The 24,149-nt window shown below is 50.0% G+C and overlaps 1 protein-coding gene across 1 annotated transcript in view; it reads right to left on the bottom strand.

Moving 5' to 3' along the window:
* Positions 1-24,149, bottom strand: part of LOC119942157 (voltage-dependent T-type calcium channel subunit alpha-1H-like) — a 222,969-nt gene that overhangs the window by 46,151 nt on the left and 152,669 nt on the right. Inside the window, 7 exon segments of the mRNA XM_038762812.1 lie at positions 4,229-4,413; positions 5,194-5,262; positions 6,817-6,940; positions 9,594-9,694; positions 16,615-17,013; positions 18,925-19,133; positions 23,633-23,777. Of these exon segments, the coding sequence (XP_038618740.1) occupies positions 4,229-4,413; positions 5,194-5,262; positions 6,817-6,940; positions 9,594-9,694; positions 16,615-17,013; positions 18,925-19,133; positions 23,633-23,777 (1,232 nt within the window).

The following is a 24,149-nucleotide window of genomic DNA, read 5'->3' as shown; positions in this document are numbered from 1 at the left end:
GCATCAATATAAATAAATAAATTGCAGCTATAAAACTCTATGGATACACTACCAGCACGACTGCAGATAGAGAGTGGGGCATTCTGGGAGAGATGTGTCCATGGAGTCGCTATGGGTCGGAAATGACTCAACAGCATAAGACAATGTACCTAGGTGCTGTGGGGCTTAGAGAGGGGTGAGTAAAGGAAGCAAATCAGAGTGACACAGAAGGGACTGGGAAAAGAGGAAGTGAGGGCTTAGTCAGGGAAGGCCTCTTGAAGGGAGATGTGCTTTCAATAAGGCTTTGAAGGTAGGGAGAGTAATTGTCTATCTGATATAGTAATAATAATAATAAAAAGAATAATGGTATTTGTTAAGCGCTTACTATGTGCTAAGCACTGTTCTAAGTGCTGGGGTAGTTACAAGGTAATAAGGTTGTCCCACTTGGAGCTCGCAGTCTTAATCCCCATTTTACAGATGAGGTAACTGAGGCACAGAGAAGTTAAGTGACCTGCCCAAAGTCATCCAGGTGATAAGTGGTGGAGCTGGGATTAGAACCCATGACCTCTGACTCCCAAGCCCATGATCTTTCCACTAAGCTACAAAGAGGGAGGGTGGTCTGGGCCAGAGGCAGGACATAGGCGGGAGGTCAGTGGTGAGCTAGACAAGATCAAGGTATGGTGAGTAGATTGGCATTAGAGCAGTCAAGTGTTCAGGCTGGGTTGTAGTATGAGAGCAGTGAGGTGAGGTAGAAGGGGGCAAAGGGATTGACTACTTTAAAGCCAATGGTAAAGAGTTTCGGTTTGATGCGGAGGTGGATGGGCAACTACTGGAGGTTTTTGCAGAGTGGGGAAACATGGACTGATCGTTTTTGTAGAAAAATGTTCCAGGCAGCATAGTGAAGTATGGTCTTGAATTGAGAGATACAGGAGGCAGGGAGGTCAGCAAGGAGATGGATGAAATAATAAAGGCGTGCTGGGATAAGTTTGTGGATTAGCCTGGCAGCAGTTGGATGGAGAGGAAAGGAAGGATTTTAGCAGTGGTGAAGGTTGGACTGACAGGACTTAATGATAGATTTAATATATGGCTTGAATGAAAGGGATGAGTTGAAGATAAAGCCAAGGTTATGGGCTTGCAAGATAGGAAGGATGACGACACTTTCTACAGTGACAGAAAAATCAGGGGCAGGACAGGGTTTGGATGCAAAGAAAAGGAGTTATGCTTTGGACATGTTAAGTTTGAAGTATTGATAGGACATCCGAGTAGAGATGTCTTGAAGGCAGGGGGAATGTGAGACTGCAGAGGAGAGAGAGAGATCAGGGCTTGATATGCAGATTTGAGAATCATCTCAATTGAATTGAAGCCATTAGAGAAAATGAGTTCTCAAGTGGGTGTAGATGGAGAATAGAAGTGGACCCAGAACTGAGCCCTGAGGGACTCCCAGATTAAGAGGATGTACCAGTTGTAATATATACTGTGCACCCACTGGGTGCAATATATTGTATTAGGTACTTGGGAAAGTACAATCAATGCCATCTACTTAAAAACTGAAGGATGAAACAAGTTCCCTGCTCACAGGGACTTTCTGCTCTCATGAGGAGAGAGACATAAATGTATTTACTTCCTTTGACATTGTGTGCACCAGTGTAGATTTGAGCAAATCTGCAATTAATTATTTCTGATTATATTGCTGGTGAACATTTCTATGTCTGACTCCCCAAAGTGAAAGCTCCTTGTGCTTAGGAAATGTGCCTCTTCTTCCTGTTGTATTTTCCCAAGCACCTAGTACAGTCCGTTGTAAAGCAGTGTGGCTTAGTGGAAAGAGCACAGGCTTTGGAGTGCAAGCTCATGGGTTTTAATCCTGGCTCCGCCACTTGTCACCTGGGTGACTTTGGGCAAGTCACGTAACTTCTCTGTGCCTCATTTACCTCATCTGTAAAATGGGGATTAAGACTGTGAGCCCCACGTGGGACAACTTGATTACCTTGTACTTACCCCAGTGCTTAGAACAGGGCTTAGAACATAGTAAGCTCTTAACAAATATCATTATAATTATTATTATTATTATTGTACTCAGCTCAATAAATACCATTACTATTGTTACTCCTACCCTGACCACACTCTCCACAGGAAGCAGCATGACCTAATAGATAGAGCACAGACCTGGGAGTAAGAAGGAGCTGGGTTCTAATCCTAACCCTACCACTTGTCTGCTGTATGACCTTCAGTAAGTCACTTAACTTCTCTGTGCCTCCATTATCTCATCTGTAAAATGGGAATTAAGACCGTGAATCCCATGTGGGACATGGATTAGCTTGTGTCCAACTTGATTAGCTTGTACCTACCCCTGTGCTCAGTGCAGTGCCTGTAAAGGCTTGACAAATACCATTTTAAACTAAAAAAAAAAAGAGTTCTGGCCTCCCTGTCCCTTCAAGAAGCAGAACCAGAGAACTGGAGCAGAACAGAGATGAGGAGAAAGGAGGAGAAAGTAGGGGGAGGAGGAGGAAGAGGGGGAGGAAGAGGAGGGAGAGGGGGAGAAGAATGAGGAAGAGGAGGTGGGGCTGAAGCTGCCCCTTATCTTCTCCTGCCCCAAGGGAGCTGGAGGCATGAGGCAGAGCTTGGGAGAAGCAGGGAGCCTCCAAGGCTGTTTGGGGGCTTAGGGTCTTGGGCCTCCAGGGAGGAAGGGATGAGAACCCACCATCCATTTTGGAATGTTGGGGCTGACATGATTAAAGTGGCTTTTTCTAGACTGTAAGAGCCTTGAAGGCAGGGATTGTGACTTCTACTTTTATTGTATGGTTTTAAGTACCTAGTACAGTGATGTAGACCTGGGAGGTACTGAAGACAGTGCTCTGCACCCAGTAGGCATCCAGTACAGTGCTCTGCACACAGTAGGTATCCAGAACACTGCTAAGCACTAATTAAGCATTCAATGAATATTGTTGATGATGATGGTGATGATGAAGTTAATGCCCCTATCCCTCTACCTCCCTGTGTTCAGAGTAGGTGCTGCCCATTGCTGGAGTGGGGGCTAGGATGGGGTGGGGGGTGTCAGGTCAGAGCAAGGCCTACCCCTACTCCCTACTATCCCCCTCAGGCTTAGGCCTTCTGGACAGTTGGCTGGCCAGAGCTTGGGGGAGCCCCCTCCCTGCACTGTGGAATGGGAAAGATTCTTGGGCACGATGGGCCAGTGGTCTTGCGGGCATCTGGCAGGTGCAGGAAGATTCCCCCTATCACACAGGGGCATTCTGGGGCTGTCCCTGGCACCGTGGTTCAGGGTGGGTGGAGGGAAGAGTGGCACATCTCCCAGGTGGCAGAGACTTGAAGCTTCAGGGAACAGACCTCTGATAGAGGGAGGGAAAGACCCCCCTTACTCCCCCGGTCCCCAGCAGAGGGAAGAGGGAGGGCTCCCCATTCCCCAGCCCCTACAGAAGGAGGGGGAAGGGACTCCCCCATACCCTGGCCCATGATAGAGAAAGGAGAGAGGGAAGGATCCCATAACCCAGCCCCTGATAGAGGGAGGAGGAAGGAACCCCCAGCCCCTGTCCCCAGACAGAGGGAGGAGGGAAGGACCCCCATCTCCTCGGCCCCCAGCAAAGGAAAGAGGGAAAGACCGCCATCCCCTGGCTCCCAGGAGGAGAAGAATGTAATCCCCAGAGGGAGGGGGGAGGAACCCTTATCTCCCCAGTTCCTGGCAGAGAGGAAGGGGATCTCCCTGGGCCCCGGCAGGGGAAGGAGGGAGGGACTCCGTGCCCAGAAACCCGGCAAGGTGGCTCTGAAGAAGGAACTGCTTCACCCTGACAGCAACTCCTTATGGCCATATGCCTCCCTGCTGTTGGCCTGCCCCTCAGTAGCCTTTGCCCAGCATCGTGCCCCTGACCACGGTGGCCCTCCCTCTGCCCAGCCCCTCTTCTCTGAGATGGCCTGCTCCCTGCCCTCCCCTCTCCCCTCAGTGGCCCACCCCCAGCCTGGCCCCACCTCACACTGGGTTGGCCTGCTCCCTGCCCAGCCCCAATCCTGACATGATGGCCCTCCCCCTGCCCAGCCCCACTCCTTGCTACAGGGGTTTGCTCCCTGCCGGGCCCAACCCCTGCCATGATGGCCCACCCCAGCCCTACCAGAGAGGCCTCAGGGTGTGCAGCAGCCTCAGCACCTGCAGGATGTCCAGGAACCCAGCCCTGACCCTGTTGCAGTGACCCAGCCCCTGCCCAGCCCCAGCCCTACCGCGGTGGCCCTCCCCCAGCCCTACCGGAGAGGCCTCAGGGTACGCAGAAGCCTCAGCACCCGCAGGACACCCAGGATCCTGGCCCCACCCGCTGGCGCCATGGAGACGACGATGTCCGTGATGGACACGAACACCAGCAGACCATCCAGCACATTCCAGCCACTCTGAAGGTAGGCGTCATCCCCCGAGAAGAATCCAAGGGCTGTCACCTGCAGGTAGAAACCAGAGGCTGCTTGGTGGTCGCAGAGAGAGGGGCTGGGGAATGGCCGGGGCTGATGGAAGTGACCTGACCTACACCCACCAGACCAACAGATGGCCTCTAGCCAGGCTGAGAGACAGACAAATACCCAGAGGGCAGAGGTAGCTGACAGAGAAACAGAGAGATAGCTGCCAAAGGGACAGTCCCTCAGACAGACAAAAACAGACAGCTGACAGACAGTAGGCTTCCCTCTAGCCAGCCAACATTCAGGCAGGGTCATAGCTACCTTGAATCCAGGAAGATATACAATCAGTATCACAAATTTAGAATGACAGTCGGCTGCCAGACGGTCAAAGAGACCATCAGACAACCAGCCAGCCTCCATCCATCCATCCACCCACCCATCCACCCATCAATCTATTCTTTATTGACCCATCCATCATTGTTCCATCTCTCCATCCAACCAACATTCATCCACCACCAAAGCCATTCATCATTCATCCACCCATTTGACAGCCTTCCTTCCATCCATCATCTGTCCATCCATCCACCATCCATCTATTTATTATCCATTCATCATCCATCCATCCATCCATCCATCACCCATTCATCCATCCATCCATCCATCCATCCATCCATCCAGACAGATACTTATAGACTCCGGGCCATCCTGACTCATTCTCCCAGGTCCTCTAAAGTTGGTGTGGGGAAGCCTGTTGCCCAGGGTACAGGTCTTGCTAGTCTCACTGTACTTCTAGCTGTACCAAACAGCGGGCAGTGGGATAATTACCTTCACCATCATCTCCACCACGAAAATGGCAGTGAAAATGTAATTGGAGACACTCAGGAAGACCCGTTCCTGGAAAAAAGAAAGCCATGGGGAAGCACACATTGGAGGGAAGACAGAAATTGCTAGCAGAAGAGGGTCAGTCCCAGGCCCCAGGTTGGGAGAGATGGGGAGGGTAGGTGAAAGAGGGAAAGATGGGTCTGACCCTAAACATCAGGCTACTTAAGGAGGGTTGTCTACACTAAATAGTAATCATAATCATAAATGCTATGGCATTTATTAAGCACTTACTACATGCCAAGTATTGTACTAAGCACTGGGGTAGAACCAAGATCATTAGGTTGGACATAGTCCCTGTTCCTCTTGGGGCTCCCAGTTTAAGTAGTAATAATAATGATGATGACATTTATTAAGTGCTTACTATGTGCAAAGCACTGTTCTAAGCCTGGGAAGGTTACAAGGTGATCAGGTTGTCCCATGGGGGGCCCAGAGTCTTAATCCCCATTTTACAGATGAGGTAACTGAGGCACAAAGAAGTTAAGTGACTTGCCCAAAGTCACACAGCTGACAAGTGGCGGAGCCGGGATTTGAACATGACCTCTGACTCCAAAGCCCGTGCTCTTTCCACTGAGCCGTGCTGCTTCTCTAGGAGGAGGGAGTAGGATTTAATCCCCATTTTACAGGTGAGAAAACTGAGTCCCAGAGTTGTGAAGTGATTTGCGAATGGTCACAGAGCAGGCAAGTGGTGGAGCCAGGATTAGAACCCAGGTTTTCTGATTCCCAGGCCCGGGCTCCCTCTACTAGTCCATGTTGTTTCTATAACCAGTTCCCTTGAGAAACCTCCTCCATCCAACACCTCACTGAGTGCTGTGGGCAGGGAAAGTGTCTATCAGCTCTCCCAAGCACTTAGTACAGTGCTCTGCACATAGTAAGGGTTCAATAACTACAATTGATTGATTGGTTCCTGGAGACCTTCAGTGGCCCTGGAGACCCTCAAGGTTTCTTCCATTTCTGGTGAGGGCAGGGAGAGGGGGATGCAGAGCTCTGGCTCCAGGGGTGGAGGCCTAGGCAAGCGGGAAGGGTCCCTTATGTTCTCCAAAGTTCGACACGTGGGGCACTGGGGCAGGGGATGGGGACGGTCTGGCTCCTGGAAGGCTTGTAGGGGCATGAAGGTGAGCAATGGGCATATCCAGAGGTGGACATGAACTCAGACTCAGATAAAATCCCCTTCCAGGTCGTGACCCCAGCTGCTGGTGTCCCGCCATCCTCAGCTCAAGGCCAGAGCCCTGGACTTTGTGTCCTGAGGTTGGGACAAACCTCCTTCCTAGCCAGCAAAGCTGCTTCTTTGAGAAACCTGTAGGAAACCACATCCAGGCCAGTGGTGTCCACTGTGTACCCTGCTGAGGTGCGGTGGGCACAAGACAGCTTTCAGGTAGGGCCAGGCACCCAGTACAGTGCCCTGTACAGTGTAGAGCCCCAGCCCAGTGTCCTGCACACTGTGGGACCTCAGGATCGAGCTCTGCATGGAGGAGGTGTGGTGGCTGAGGCGATGGTAGAGTGCATGTGTCTGGAGGGAAGGAGCAACGGAGGGAGAGGGGGAGGGCTGGGCCTGGGGTCAGGGCTCACTGTGCTGCTGGGGTCGATGTCCGGCCGCTCCAGGGCAATGGTAATGCAGTTGAGGAAGATGAAGGCCAGGACCACATGGTCGAACATCTTGTGGGCAATGAATCTCCGACACATAACGCGAACCCTGGGGGCAGGGATGGCAGAAATAAGAGAGGCTACTTCCGCACCCACCTCCAAACCGACAGGCCCGGTCCCCTCTCCCTGGCTCTCCGTCTGCCCCATCCTCCCTCCCACCCCATCCTCTCCTCTGACTCACCCCACTTATTCGGGCTCCATTGCTCTCATGCTCACCTCCCTGGGTCCCGTTCTTGATGATCCCATTTCCCACCCCCTGCTCACACCCTTCCTTCTCCCCCCTTCACATCTGGCAGATTACCATCCTAATCCCATCTTCAACACCCTTCTGAAAGCCCATATCCTCCAGGAAGCCTTCCTGGATGGACTGTAGACTATAAGTTCACGGGCAGGGATCACATCTACTAACTCTGCTATAGTACACGTTTCCAAGCATTTAGTACAGTACTCTGTGCACAGTAAGAACTTAATACATATCACTGACTGATGCATAATAATAATAACCAATCATATTTCTTGAGCGCTTACTATGTGTAGAGTACTTTTCTAAACACTTGGGTACAGCAGAACAGAATTAACATACAGGTTCCCTGCCCATAACTAGCTTACAGTCTAGAGGGGAAGACAGACATTAATATGAATAAATATGTAATTTATAATATATAATTCAAAGCTATGCACATAAATTCTATGGGGTTGGGGCGGAGAGAGTGATTATCCAATGTCTGAAGGTCACAGATTGAAGTGTATTACAATGATAATAATAATAGTGTTATTTGTAAAGTGCTTACTATATGCTAAGCACTGAGCTGGGGCTGGGGCAGATACAAGATCACCAGTTCCCACGAAGGGAGTCACAGACTAAGTAGGAGGGAGAACAGGTATTGAATCCCTATTTTTCAGTTGAGGGAACTGAGACACAGAAAAGTTAAATGACCTGCCCAAGGTCATATAGCAGACAAGTGGCGGAGCTAGGATTAGATCCCAGGCCCAGGATCTTTCCACTTGGCCACACTGCTCTCCTCCTTTCCTCCATTTCTGCTTCCCCTGCCACCCCACCCCCGTGACTTCCATTCTGACACTTACACCATCCCTAAAACTCTCAGGGACTCATCTCATTCCTTCCTTGCTTCCCCATGACACCTCTTCCCCAGGCACTTACCTACAGGCCTCTACAACATCCTCCTATCTGTAATTCATTTACAGTCAGTCTCCCTGACTAGGTTGTCAGCTCCTTGAGGTCAGGAATCGAGTCTACTGACTCTATTGGCCTCTCCCAAGGCGGAGAGAGTGACAATCGGCTACAATTCTATTGACTGATGGACTACTGAGGGAGGCCATGCGGCCTAGTGGAAAGAGCCCTAGTGGAAAGTGGAAGGAGTTTTCCTCCTCTGTAAAATGGGGATGAAAATATCCACTTTGACCTCACAGGGATGTTGTGAAGATGAAATGAGACTTACACTGTAAGCCCTGTTTGGGAAAGAGACTATGTCTCACTTGGTGAATTTGGATCTACTCCAGGGCACACAGTAACTGCTTAATAATTATCAATGCTATTATTACTGTTTTATCATTATTGTCATTATTATATGTAATAATAATAGAGAAGCAGCGTGGCTCAATGGAAAGAGCACGGGCTTGGGAGTCAGAGGTCATGGGTTTAAATCCCAGCTCTGCCAACTGTCAGCTGTGTGACTTTGGGCAAGTCACTTAACTTCTGTGTGCCTCAGTTACCTCAGCTGCAAAATGGGGATGAAGACTGTGGGACACGTGGGACAATCTGATCACCTTGTATCCTCCCCAGCGCTTAGAGCAGTGCTTTGTACATAGTAAGCGCTTAACAAATGCCATCGTTATATTATTATTATTATTGTCAGACACGTTGAATAGACACAGATCCTATCTACCGGGTGCTTAAACTACCTAGTTAGCAAGTGCTCTTCAGAAGTGGTAATAGTCATATCTACTGAGCCCTAACTTGTGCTGGGCACTGTATGAGGTGCCAGAGTGACCAAACAATTATGAAATTCAGGCCCAGCCCCAGCTGCCATCCCCAGGGGCTTCCATCTTGAAGTGGAGGGGGTGGGGGCACAGATACTGATGAAAGAAGAAGGAGAGATTTCAGGCAGGATCCAGGCAATGTCCAACTAGTAACCAAAGGGGGCAGAGGTTCTGCCCTCCCTGGAGGAGTCAACGAGAGGCCTGATAGAAGAGCATGGGTCTAGAAGTCTGGTGACCCAGGCTTTATTAGAATTATAATAATAGTGATGATGATGATAATGGCTGAAGTATATTTCATGCAGTTCCTGTGTGTTTACACTGTGCTAAATGCTGGGGTAGTTATGATACAATCAGATCAGGCACAGTGCCACTTGGACACAGAGTAATTCAGTGATGGGCCCAAGATCACACAGCTGGCAAAGATGGAAGCCAGTCAGTTTTAGTCCCAGCTCTGCTGTGTGACCTTGGACATGTTGCTTAATCTCTCTGGGCCTCAGTTTCCTCACCTGTAAAATGGGGATGAGATCCTTGCTCTCCTTCCCCGTTTGCCTGGGAGCCCCAGATGGGGCAGGGCTAATTCTGTCCTGATGACCTTGCACCTGCCCAGTGTGGAGGGATCCTGTCTGGGGCACCATAGACTTAGTTGCTTTGAGTGAGGCCACTGCTTGGAGGCAGGGCTGGCGAGAGAGGCCGCTTCTTACCGGTTCTGTGGGGAAAACAGGTACAGGGACCAGTCTTCATGACTCTTGCACCAGCCAGGCTTGTACCGATCCAGAACCTGATGCACCCTGAAGCAGAAGCCCTGTGGGGGAAGGTCTGACGTTACTGCTGTCCTCCTCCAATCGATCAATCAACCAATCAATCAATCAATCGTATTTATGGAGCATTTACTGTGTGATGCGCTCTATACTAAGCACTTGAGAAAGTACAATATAACAGAGTTGGTAGATACATTCCCTGCTCACAAGGAGCTTACAGTCTAGAGGGGGAGAAAGGCATTTATATAAATAAATGAATTACATTGCAGATATGTGCATAAGTGCTATGGGGCTGAGGGAGGGGAGAATAAAGGGTGCAATTCCAAGTGTAAAGGCAGCACAGAAGGGAGTGGGAGAAGAGGAAAATGAGGGCTTAGCGAAGGGCTCAATTTGCACCTTGCTAAATAACTTGTTAAACTTCATGCCTTTCAGCATATCGGTTCTTGTGATCGCAACCAGACTGACGGGGTGCTAAGGAAAGACCAAACGTTGACACACCCGCAGGGGCCCTGGCGAGACACCTTCTAAGAACAGAGCACAAAAGAACTGTAATTGATAGATTAGAGTTACTATCCGGAAGAAGCTCGTTGTAAGAGTCATCAAGTATAGTACAAAGGTTGGGGAAAACGCCTATCCCTGCTGCTCATTGTCCTCTGAAGGGAAGGCAGAGACAGCCCAGCCGGAGGGACCTCTTAAACCGGGGGTGTCCCTAAAAGTACCTGAACACCGGACGATACTGATCCTCTCCCGGTAGGAGAACCCCAGGGTGGGCGGGGTACAGTTTTATTCTGTGCTGTAGCTGAATCTTTGACTTTCTGTTGATCGTATACCGAAAATTAAAGTATCTAGTTTTGACTAAATTGTGGTGGTCATTTCCTCGGCGGCCCCAGGACACGAACCTTCTCTTATAATCTTGGGTAATGAGTTGGCCACTCGGGACTCGGAAGAGACGGGATTTTAATAAGGCTTTGAAGGTGGGGAGAGTGATAGTCTGTCGAATTGGGGGGCGGGGGCAGGGGGGAAAGAGAGAAGGGGACAAGGGGCTTTCCAGGCCACAGGCAGGACGTGGGCGAGGAGATGGAGGCGAGATAGCTGAGATCGAGGTGCGGTTGACGTTAGAATAATCAAGTGAGCCTGCCAGGTTGTAGTAGGAAATCAAGGAGGTGAGGCAAGGTGATTAAGTGCCTTATAGTCAGTGATAAGGAGTTTCTGGTTTGATGTGGAACGCCCTGCCTTCCTCATCTCAGACAAATAATTGCTCTCCCCCATTTCAAAGCCTTATTGAAGGCACTTATCCTTCAAGAAGCCTTCCCTGACTAACCTCCTCTCCTCGTCTCCCATTCCCTTCTGCGATGTCCCACTCCCTTCTGTGGAATTTCATTCATTCATTCAATCGTATTTATTGAGCGCTTACTGTGTGCAGAGCACTGTACTAAGCGCTTGGGAAGTACAAGTTGGCAACATACAGAGACGGTCCCTACCCAACAACGGGCTCACAGTCTAGAAGGGGGTGACAGAAAACAAGACAAAACATATTAACAAAATAAAATAAATAGAATAGTAAATATGTACTAGTAAAATGAATAGAATAATAAATCTGTACAAACGTATATACATGTGCTGTGGGGAGGGGAAGGAGGTAGGGCCGGGGGGATCCAACTCTCTTCTGACTTGCTCCCTTCATGCATCCTCCCACGCAGACACCACACATGCATATATTATCATCATCATCAATCGTATTTATTGAGCGCTTACTGTGTGCAGAGCACTGTACTAAGCGCTTGGGAAGTACAAGTTGGCAACATGCAGAGACGGTCCCTACCCAACAACGGGCTCACAGTCTAGAAGGGGGAGACAGACAACAAGACAAAATATATTAACAAAATAAAATAAATAGAATAGTAAATATGTACAAGTAAAATGAATAGAATAATAAATCTGTACAAACGTATATACATGTGCTGTGGGGAGGGGAAGAAGGTAGGGCGGGGGGGGATCCAACTCTCTTCTGACTTGCTCCCTTCATGCATCCTCCCTCTCAGACACAACACATGCATATATCTACAATTTATTTATTTATTTATATTACTGTCTGTCTCCCCTTCCAGACTAAGCTCATTGTGTGAAGGGAATGTCTCTGTTGTTGTATTGTACTCTCCCAAGACCTTAATACAGTGCCTTGCACCCAGTAAACGCTCAATAAATATGACTGACTGAATGAATGAATGCAGAGGTGGATGGGTAACCACTGGAGGTTCTTGAGGAGTGGTGCAGTGGGGAGATGTGGACTGAACATTTATCTACAAAAATGTTCTGGGCAGCAGAGTGAAGTAGGAACTGGAGTGGGGAGAGACAGAAGGCAGAGAGGTCACCAAGGTGGCTGATGAAGTAGTCAAGGGGGTCTAGGATAAGTACTTGTGATGGCGGCGGTTGTTTCGGATGGCCACCAAGTTGCCGGGTGACTAAAGAATTAGTCAGACAGCATGTGACTGCTGAAAGTTTTAATAAGGTTTTATTGGTAAGGCCAAAGACCGAATAGTGGGTAACGCACCCGTCAGGCTCATTTCCTTAAGGGAAAAGGCCCTTACAAAAGTGCCCGATACAATGGGCTTATATACTGCTGTTGCTGATCACAGTGATTGGTAGATTTGAAAAACAGTGGGGACTGGATTGGTGCAGATTTGTTCCAGATTTGGTACAGAGCTGGGCGGAGTCTATCTCCTTATTTGGTTTGGTTCCTGGACCCAGCCAGTGGGCTGCAGGGTCTAAGGCCCATACCAGATATGGCAACAGAACTGCGTACTGTCAAACAATATTTGCAAGCTTTCCACGGTGCATGGCGGGGGGGGGGGGGGGGGGGGGGGCGGCATCACTTGGATTAACGTGGTAGCAGTTTGGATGGAGAAGAAAAGGTGGATTTCAGTGATGTTTTGAAGGTTGAACTGAAAGAATTTAGTGACATTAAATATGTGAGTTGAGTGAGACACATTTATCGAGGATAATGCCAAGGTTACGGACTTGTGAGATGGGGGGATGATGAGACTGCCTGAGTCTGAGCCCAGACATCCCAGACTGAGCCCCCTCCTTTCTCTCCCCCCTCCCCGCCTTACCTCCTTCTTATCTTACCTCCTTACTTCCCCTCCCCATGACACCTGTATATATGTATATATGTTTGTACGTATTTATTACTCTATTTACTTATTTATCTTATTTGTACATATTTATTCTATTTATTTTATTTTGTTAATATGTCTTGCTTTGTTGTCTGTCTTCCCCTTCTAGACTGTGAGCCCACTGTTGGGTAGGGACCGTCTCTATATGTTGCCAACTTGTACTTCCCAAGTGCTTAGTACAGTGCTCTGCACACAGTAAGCGCTCAATAAATACAATTGAATGAATAAATACCATAACAAGATAACTGGAGGTGGTAGGCAGGCGGGTCCAGAAGGGGTGGGTGAGGGGGTGGTATTTTCCTTCCTATCTTCAAAGCCCCCCTAAAATCCCACTTCCTCCAGGAAGCCTTTCTGATTCATTCCCAATGCTGCAGATCCCATCAATCCAATGACCATTTAGTGCTTATCAATCAATAAACAATATTTGTTGAGCACTTACTGTACTAAGTGCTTGGGAGAGTACACTGCAATTAAGTGGATAGACAAGTTCCCTGACCAATCTATCCTCAGAGCTCATGCATATTAGGACTAGACAATAAAGAGTTATTCTGGCCCTCTCAGGACTTTTGTCCATGGAATTACAGGATCCTCTGGGGACCCTACAACCCAAACATGGACCCAGAGTGACAGTCCCAGGGCCAACTGTCTGGACGGTCCAGGGTGAAGCACCTTCCTCAGACTAGGTGAACCAGGATCCTTGGAGGAATTGTGTGCTGATTGCCTGTCGGACACCAGCCTTCTTGGTAGGGATGGATCATCCTCCACCCCTGACTCTCCCCCTTTGTCTCCGACTCTCCCACTCTCATCCCTGACTCTCCCTCCGGTAAGCTAGAACAGATCATCCAACACCCCTGACTTTTCCCTCTCCATCCTTAACTCTTCCCTGCATCAGGTTCATCGCTGACCTCCCTGACTCCTGTCTCTCCCCACTCTGCTGCCTGGATCACTCTTCTGAAAAACAATTTGGTCCATGTCTCCTCACTCCTCAAGAACTTCAGTGGTTGTCCATCCACTTCGCATCCAACAGAAACTCCTTACCATAGGCTTTAAGGATTTTACCATAGGCATAATTTACCATAATCACCTTGCCCCCTCCTACCTCACCTAACTACTCTCCTACTACAACCCCAGCCCACACACTTCATTCCTCTAATGCTGACCTTCTCACTGTTCCTCGATCTCATCTGTCTTGCCACTGACCTCTTGCCCACATCCTACCTCTGGCCTGGAATGCCCTTCCTCCTCATATCAGACAGATAATTGCCCTACCCCACTTCAAAACCTTATTGAAGGCACATCTTCTCCAAGAAGTGTTCCCTGACTAAGCCCTCGTTTTCTCTTCTTCCACTCCATTCTGCACTGCTCTTACTTGCTCCTTCATTCATCCTCCCTCCCATCCCCACAGCACATATGTATATATCTGTAATTTATTTATGCATTTATCTATTTATTTATATTGAGGTTTGTCTCCCCATCTAGACTGTGAGCTCATTGTGGGCAGGAATCTATTTGTTGTTATACTGTACTCTCTCAAATGCTTTGCACACAGTTAGCACTCAATGAATATGATTGGATGAATGAATTAATCACCTTTCCCCTTCATTCATTCATCCAATCGTATTTATTGAGTGCTTACTGTGTGCAGAGCACTGTACTAAGTGCTTGGAAAGTACAATTTGGCAACACATAGAGACAGTCCCTACCCAATAATGGGCTCACAGACTAGAAGGGGGAGACAGACAACAAAACAAAACAAGTAGATAGGTGTAAATATCATCAAAATAGATAAATAGAATTATAGCTATATGCATATCATTACTAAAATAGAGTAATAAATATGTACAAATATACACAGGTGCTGTGGGGAGAGAAGGGGGAAGGGCAGAAGGAGGGAGTGGGGGCGGTGGGGAGGGGAGGAGGAGCAAAGGAAAAAGGGGGGGCTCAGTCTGGGAAGGCCTCCTGGAGGAGGTGAGCTCTCAGTAGGGCTTTGAAGGGAGGAAGAGAAGTAGTTTGGCAGATGTGTGGAGGGAGGGCCTTCCAGGCCAGGGGTAGGATGTGGGCAAAGTAGTTGGGAGACTACAATGCAGCAGAGTAGGTAGACACATTCCCTACCCACAAGGACTTAACTGTCTGGAGGGGGAGACAGGCAAAATAAATTACGGATCGGTACCTAAGTCCTGGTACATGCTTATGCACATCTTACATATGTATGTATATACTCTATGAGGTGCTGGGGAGAGCATAATACAACAGTGCTGGTAGACACAATCCCTGCCTTCACAGAGCTTGCAGTCTAGCATGCACATAGGTAAATGCTTAACATCTAATTTAATTCTTGAGGGCACTGGACTTTCTCTCGGGGGTGCATTGCTGCTTTCTTGCTGCTCTGTTAGATAGCCTCAGATAAAATGTTATTATTAATTCTATTCATAATAACAACAGCAATAACAATGTCATTTATGTACCAAGCCCAGTGCTATGACAAGATAGATGAAAGATATTTGATACAGTCTTTCACCACGAAGGCTTCCTGATTAATTTGTAATCTCCCTAACATCCCTCAGAAAGCTACTTCAGCTCGTTTGCCACCTAAGCCCTCATGTCCTCACAAAGAAGAGGATCTTTTTTCATAGTAATTGTTAAGTACTTTCTATGTGCCTAGCACTGTTGGATACAAATTAATCAGGCCAGATGCAATCCTGGTCTCACATCTCTAATTAGGAAGGAGAACAGGTATTGAGAAGCAGTGTGGCTTAATGGAAAGAACATAGGCTGTGGAGTCAGAGGTCATGGATTCAAATCCCGGCTCTGCCAATTGTCAGCTGTCCGTGCCTCAGTTACCTCATCTGTACAATGGGGATTGAGACTGTGAGCCCCACGTGGGACAACCTGCCTACCTCAACTCTCTGATTTCCTACCCAGCCTGCTCAATTCGCTTGTCTAACGTCAGCCTACTTATTGTACCTCGATCTCGTCTATCTCACCACTGACCCCTTGTCCATGTCCTGCTTCTGGCCTGGAAGTCTGTCCCCCTTCATATCCAACAATCCACCACCTTCCTCACCTTCAAAACTCTCCTAAAATGACACCTCCTCCCAAAGACCTTCCCAAACTCACCTCTTTATTTCCCCTATCAGTACTCCCTTCAGTGTCACCTCTGCACTTGGCTGTACACCCAAGCACTGTGATACTCACTCCAGCCCCATGGCACTTACACTACATAGCCTTACACTCTATCAATAATTTATTTTAATGTATGCCTCTCCAGACTGTAGACAGTGAGCTCTTTGGGTGTACCAACTCTATTGATTGTCCCCTGCCAAGCACTTAAAACAGTGTTCTTCACTCGAGAGCTCAACAAATACAATTTATTGATTGATTGACCAACCTGATGGCCCCGACTGTCCTGTCTCCACCCTTGCATCCCATAGCCCACCCTCTCGCCTCCAGCCCTGCATCATCCAGCACCCCCATCCAGGCTCCACCCATGTCCCCCAGCTTCCTCCAGCTGTCCCAGCAACACCACTGCATCCCCCAGCCCCCCTCCAGCTGTCCCGCCTCCACCTCTGCATCTCCCAAGCCTCCCTAAGCTGTACTACCTCCACCCCTGCACCTCCCAAATCCCCATACTACCTCCACTCATGCCCCCAGGCCCACCGGCTGTCCCACCTCCACCCTTGCATTCCCCCACCCCCAGCTGTACCATCTCCATCCCTGAGTCCCCCAGCCCTCAACTCCTGGCTGTCCCACCTCAACCTCTGCATCCCTTGACCACCGGGCTGGTCACTTACATCATCCACATCATCATCGTAGTCGAGGGTCTGGTCCCTGCAGGCATCCAGGTGCAGAAAGAGCTCACCATTTCCATGCAGCGCCTGGCTTTGGGTACCCTGGTGGTCAGTGGCTGGCCCAGGGCGGGGGGTATGGCACTCAGGGGTGGGCGGGCTGAGAAGGCGGCAGTCCAGAGACTCGGCCTGGCGGATGAGGGGCGGCCTGGTGCCAGGCAGGATGTTGTCAGCATCTTCATCAGCGCAGCCCCTGCCCTCGCCGGCCAGGAGGGACTGACGCTCGCCCGAGTGACTCCTCCGCTTGAGGCTGGGTGGGCGGCCCAGGCTGTTCCAGCTGGCACGGCGGCTGACACTGGGGCCAGTCGGGGATCTGGAGGCACAGGGTGAGCTGCGTGGGCTGGCCTAAGGGTGGGAGGGGCACAGGAGGATGAACTGAATCCTCTCAAATTTCCCCCCTAGTGCCCACCGGAGGCCCCTAGATCCTCCCGGGCCTCCCAGATCCCCTCAGAGCCCCAGATTCCCATCTGTGCCTCTCATAGAGCCTTTGGAGCCCCTAGGAGTCCACCGAGCCTCCCCACTGCCCTGAGGAAAAGGTGGAGGGAATGGGTCCTCCAGGACCTAGGCACAGAGCTCAGTCTCACTCTAACTTGTGAGAATTTACACACCATCTGCATTGACAACCCCACTAACATCACTGACACCATCTGTGGCATCAGTGAGTTCAGTGCCAGCACTGTCAGCCCCAGTGCATCTGTCCCGTCATGGTCAGCCTCAGGGTGGTCAATCCAAGCACAGTCATTCGCAGTATGGTCAATCCCAGCCGTTAGCCCTGTATAGTCAATCCCAGCATGGTCAACCCCTGGGTGGTTAGCTCCAGCACAGTCATTCCCAGCAAGGTCAACCCCAGGAGGGGCAGTCCCAGCACGGTTAGTGCCAGCATGGTCAACCCAAGCATGGACAGTCCCAGCGTTGTCAGTCACAGCATGGTAAATCCTAGTGCAGTCAGATCCAGTGTAGTCAGTCCCTGAATGGTTAGCCTCAGCACATTCAGTCCCAGCGTGTCAGCCCCAGTGCAGTCAGTCCAGCATGCTCTGGTTAGGAACTAGCAGCAGCAGCCGCAAAAGCAGTAGTGGATAGTAGTAGCAGTTGTAGTAGTGGTGGTAGCAGTAATACGAGTAGGAGCACCACACTAAGCATTTGGGAAAGTTGAGCAGAAGTTTGAGACCCATTCCCTTTCCATGAGGAGCTGCTACTCTAAGTGGGGAGACAGTCCCATAACCAGGCTGACTGGGAGCCCTGGAGGCAGGGTCTGAGCCTGAGCTGAACTGTGATCAAAAACTTCCAGGGGTCTCCAGGGTTGGAATGGATAATACCCCAGAATTGGACACTCAAAGCCAGGAACAAGGGGAGGATCCACAGGGGGTCCCTCTTTGCTGGCTAGGAATGAGGGGGTCAGGAGAAGCTGCAGGGGAGGGGAGAGGAGTCAGGCTCAGAGAGTAGGCAGGAGAATGGAAACTCCTTGAGGTCAGGGAATGTATCGAGCTTCTATTGTTTTTTCCCCAGTGGTTTCCCCAGTGGCAATCCCTTGATTGGGAACAGCTGAGCAGTGGGCTCCCATTGGAGGGGACTGTGCCCAGGAGCTGCTCATCTTTTGCAGAACAAACACCTTGCCTGCTTGGCAGAGTGCGGGGGGATGCAGAGGGGGGCTTCCTGGGCAGCCGTTGGCATGGAAAACCCAGTTGGGAAGGACCGAAAAGGAATCTCGGCTGCTCCAAGGGACCCAGGGGATGGGTCTGCTGAGGAGAGCTGAGGAGAGCATTTCTCCACAGGGCTCTCAGTAAATACTGTCACTACTACTATTATAAGGAGAACAAGGAAGGAGTGAGAGTGTGAGAAGGGGAGAGGAGCAGAGAGGGAAGAAGCAGTGTGGTCTAGCGGAAAGAGCACATGACTAGATGTCTGGAGAAGTGGGCTCTAATCCTAGCTCTGCCAGGGCCTGTTGTGTGACCTTGGGAAAGTCACTTAGCTACCCTATGCATCAGTTTCCTAATCTGTAAAATAGGGCTTTGGTATCTTTTTTTAAAAATGGTATTTGTTAAGTGCTTACTAATTGCCCGGCACCATAGTAAGCACTGGGATGGATACAAGGTAATTGGTTTGGATGCAGTCGCTGTCCCACATGGGGTTCCCAGTCTTCATTCGCCTTTGACGGATACCTGTTCTCCCTCGCCCTTAGTTTCTGAGCCCTGTTTAGTGCAGTGCTTGTCAAGACCGCAGCTGTGGTGCCTACAGCTACGCCCATCCAGCCCGTACCGAGGACCTCTGGTCACAGTGCAGAGGGTCGATGGAAGCAGAGCCAGCCCACTGGCGCCCAAGCAGGGCGGGCCCAGAGTCCAGCTGTGGTGAGCCTTGAGGGGTCGGCCCAGGGGTTGCTGCCGTGTGCAGGATCATCGGTGGGGGCAGGCTGCCCCGGCCCTCCAGGTGACCGTTGGCCATCACAGCCAGAGAGAAATTCTTCATGTCTGCAACAAAGCCAGGGTAAAAGCCATGAGGCAGCCTGACCGGCCTCCATAGCTTTTGAATACTGCTTCTGGAGGCTGCCGGAATCTGCCTTTGGCGGAGAAAGGGGGGCACCCTTGCTCGCACCCTCAAGTCCTCCCCATGACCTCTCAGGGACTTTGCTGTGATGTCCAGACACCTTCATGTGATTTCTCCAGAACCTGCTCACCTGGGGGCTGGTGATGCCAAGACCCAAGTTGAGTTACTGGGGAAAAAAACAACATGCCAAAGAGGAAGAGTGCCTAGCACAGTATGTGCCATGTGGAGGGCAAGTCCCTGGGCTGGGGGACTCCCCAATTGCTAAGGGGGACCTAGGTCTCTGATGCGGCTGGGGAGCAGCCCTGTCCAGGGGCAGGATGAGGAAATGTAGACCACATTCCACCTGATTAACGCCGACTGACTAACTCCACCCACCAGATCTATTCCGTCCACCTGATTGACACCATCCACCTGATCCACTCTGCCCATCTGACCCCTGATCCACTTCATCCTCTTGATCCACTCCGCCCACATGATCCACTCCGCCCACATGATGCACCCGATTACCTGATCCACACCTCCCACTGGATCCACATCGTCCCCCCAATCCACTCCCCTCACCTGATCCAGTCCAGCCACCTGGTCTACACCATCCACCTGCTCCAACCAGCCCACCTGACCCACTCTGCCCAACTGATCCATTCTATCCACCTGATCCATGCCACCCCCAACCCACACCATCCACTTGATTCATTCTGAGCAACCTGATCTCCTCTGCCCAACTGTTCCACTATGTCCAGGTGATACAGAACTCAACTCACTCACTCCCCTATCCCTTTGTCGACCTCGTACCACTAGCCCACAGCCCTGGATCACCTGCACAGTTCATTTCCTTTGCTCTTGTGCATGAGCCACAGAGCGCTGCTGGTGGAAATCTAAATATCAGGCCGACTTTGTCCACTTCAAATTTATCCTTGCATGTTTTAACTCTGCCCTCCCCTCTGCCCGCAAAATTATTTCTTCACCCTTATCGACCCCCATGCCCGTTGCTCTCGCCAGTTGTTGCAGACATTTAACTCCCTCCTTGGCTCCCTACCCCTCTTTCTCCCCCATCCCTTGCCCCCAGTGACCTGGCCACCTTCTTCATTCAGAAAATTGACACTCTCAGGTATGAACTCCCTAAAATCTCCCCTGCCCCTCCTCAGTCCCTCTGCCTCTCCCACCCCCTCTTCAACTCTTCTGTCCTTCTCAGCAGTACCTCTAGAGGAGATCTCCTGCTTCCTCTCAAAATCCACTCCCTCCACCTGAACATTTGATACCATTCCCTCACACCCTGTCAGAAAACTTGCCCCCTCCCTTCTTCCCTCCTTAACAGCCAGCCATCTTCAACCGTTCGCTCTCCAGTGGCTTCTTCCCCACTGATTTCAAACATGTCCATGTCTCCCCTACCCTAAAAAAACCCTCCCTTGACCCCATGGCTCCCTCCAGTTATGACCCCATCTCCCTCCTACCATTCCTCTCCAAACTCCTTGAGCACGTTTTCTACACCTACTGTTTCAAATTCCTCTCCTCCAATTTTCTCCTTGACCCCATCCAATCTGGCTTCCGTCCCCTTCAGTCCACAGAAACCACCCTCTCAAATGTCACCAATGATCTCCTTCTTGTAAAATCCAGTGGCCTCTACTCCATCCTAATCCTCCTTGTCCTCTCAGTTGCCTTCGACTCTGTGGTCCACTCCCTTCTCCTGGAAATTGACACCTATCTGCTTTGTTTTGGTTTTTGTCTGTCTCCCCACTTCTAGACTGTGAGCCGTTGTTGGGTAGGGACCGTCAATATGTTGCTGATTCGTACTTCCCAAGTGCTTAGTACAGTGCTCTGAACACAGTAAGCACTCAATAAATATGATTGAATGAATGAATGAAATGTTATCTAACCTTGGCTTCACTGGTTCTCCTCTTATCTCTCTGGCCATTCATTCCCAGTATCCTTCGCCGGCTGTTCTTCTGCCTTCCACCCCATAACTCTGGAGGTCCCTCAAGGTTTAGATCTGGGTCCCCTTCTATTCTCCATCTACACCCACTCCCTTGGAAAACTCATTCTCTCCCATGGCTTCAACTTCCACCTCTTTGCGGATGAAACCCAAATCTACATCTCCAGCCCTGATGTCTCTCCCTCTTTGCAGTCTCACATTTCCTCCTGTGTACAAGACAGTGCTCTACTTGGATGTCCTCCCATCACCTCAAGCTTAACATGTCCAAAACTGAGCTCGTTATCTTCCCACCTGTCTTCCCCCTGACTTTCCCATAACTGTAGATGGCACCACCATCCTTCCTGTCTCACAAACCCATAACCTTGGCATTATCCTTGAACCCTCTCCCTCATTCAACCCACATATTCAATCTTATCAGTCTCACCTTCACAACATCGCTAAAATCTGCCATTTCCTTTCCATCCAAACTGCTACCAGGTTAATCTTATCCCACCTGGATTACTGCATCAGCCTCCTTGCTGATCTCCCAGCCTCCTGTCTCTCCCCACTCCAGTCCATACTTTACTCTGCTGCCCGGATCATTTTTCTACAGCAATGGACAGTACACTTCTCAACAAACTCCAGTGTTTGCTCATCCACCTCCACATTAAACAAAAACCCCTCACCATTGGCTTCAAAGCACTCAATCACCTTATCCCCTCCTACCTCATCTTGATACTCTCCTACTACAACCCAATCCACACACTTCGCTCCTCTATTGCTTTCCTTTTCACTGTGCCTCGATCTTGTCTATCTCATTGCCTACCCTTCAACCACAAGATGCCTCTGGCCTGGAATACCCTCCCTCCACAAACCCAACAGACAATTATTCTCCCCCGCTTCAAAGCCTTATTGAAGGCACATCTTCTCCGAGAGGCCTTCCTTGACTAAGCCTTCCTTTCCTCTTCTCCCACTCCCTTTGTGTCGCCCTGACTTGCATCCTTTGTTCTTTGCCCAGCTCCACAGCACTTATCTACATATCTATGATTTTTTAAAAATATTAATGTCTATCTCCCCACCCCCTAGACTGTAAGCACATTGTGGGCAGAGAATGTGTTTGTTTATTTTTGTATTGTACTCTCCCAAGTGCTTAGTACAGTGCTCTCCACCCAGTAAACACTCAATAAATATGATTGAATGAATGAATGAATCCACACCATCACCTGATCCACTCTGTCCACCTTATCAGCACCATTCTCTTGATCCACACCATCCACCTGATCCACACTGTCCACCTGATTCATGCCCCCACCTCATCCACTCTGCCCATCCAATCCACACCATCTAGCTGCTCAGCACCATTCTCTTGATCCACACTGTCCACCTAATCCACTCTGTCCACCTAATTCATACCACCCACCTGATCATCTTCTTCCAGGTGATCTACTCCTTTCACCTGATCCACATGATCATCCAATCCACTCCATCCACCGGATCCACACCACTCACCTAATCCACTCTGTCCACCTGATTCACACTTGCCCAACTGATAATCTCCCCACAGGTGATCCACTCCTCCCACCTGATCCACGTGACCATCCAATACACTCCATCCACCTGATCCACACCACCTGCCCATCACCCCACACTGTCCACCTGTTCCACTCCACTCACCCGATCCAAACCGCCCACCTGATCTACACCGTCCACCTGATCTCCTCCACCCACCTGCTTCACATCATCCACCCTGTCTACCTGATCCTTACCATCCATGTGATCCACAATGTCCCACCGTCCACAATGTCTACCTGATCCATACCATCCACTTGATCTACACTGTCCACCTGATCCACACTGTTCACCTGATCTAGTTCATTCACCTGATTCACACCATCTACCTGATCCACACCATCCACATGATCTACACCTCCCACTTGATCCACACTGTTCACCTCCTTTAGTTTATCCACTTGATCCATGCTGTCCACTTGATCTACTCTACACACCTGATCCACTATGCGTATCTGTTCCACACTGCCCACCTGATTCACTCAGTCCACCTGGTCCACTCCATGCAGCTGATCTACACCAGCTTCCTGATCCATACCATCCATCCGATCTACACCGCCCACCTGATATTCATTCAATCGTATTTATTGAGTGCTTACTGGGTGCACAGCACTGTACTAAGCACTTGGGAAGTACAGTTCAGCAACAGAGACAATCCTTGCTCACAACAGGCTCACGGTCTAGAAAGGGGGAGTCAGAGATCAAAACAAGTAAACAGGCATCAGTAGCATTCTTATAAACAAAAAGAATTATTGATATGTACACATCATTGATAAAAATAAATATGATTATAATTATGAATATGTACATATATACACAAGTGCTGTGGGGGAGGGAGGGGGGTAGAGCACCCATCTAATCCACACCATCCACCTGAACCACTCCTCCCACCTGATCTACACCACCCACCTGATCCATATTGTCCACCCAATCCACTCCACTCACCTGAGCCACACCATCCACCTGATCCGTTCTGTCCTCCTGATCCAAGCTGCCCGCCTGAGGCCCACAGTTCACTGATCTTGTCAAAATCGTCCTCCACATTGACAGAAGTTTTGTCCTCATCTGTGTCAGACTTGTTTGCATCGCCCTGCAACCAAAGTTGGGGGACAGGAGGTAGATTCCTGGCTTGGGTCTTGTATCCACCTCCCTGTAGCGGGGGCAGGGTGAGCGGATGGTAAGCCTACCTGGCAACAGTGGTCTCTGGAGCCTATGGAGGGGCTCTGCCTGCTACCATGAGGGACTCTCAGCCCAGCTTCTGCTGGCAGCCAAGGGGGAAGCCCAGCCTAGGCTCTGCCCACCACTACAGGGGGAGCCTAGCCTGGCCCTAAATAGGAAGGAGCCTGAGCTGAGGTGCTATGGGGAGCCATGAACTCGGAGTAGTAGGAAGTTTGGAAGTGTGGGGAAGGATGGAAGGGGAAATCAAGGGTCGGCCTAGATGGGGGAAGAGCAGGAGGCTAGC

This window comes from Tachyglossus aculeatus, chromosome 21 (genome assembly GCF_015852505.1).
Source record: "Tachyglossus aculeatus isolate mTacAcu1 chromosome 21, mTacAcu1.pri, whole genome shotgun sequence".
Lineage (NCBI taxonomy): Eukaryota > Metazoa > Chordata > Mammalia > Monotremata > Tachyglossidae > Tachyglossus > Tachyglossus aculeatus.
The sequence above is the reverse complement of the archived record's forward strand: the minus strand, read 5'-3'. Positions and strand labels throughout refer to the sequence as shown.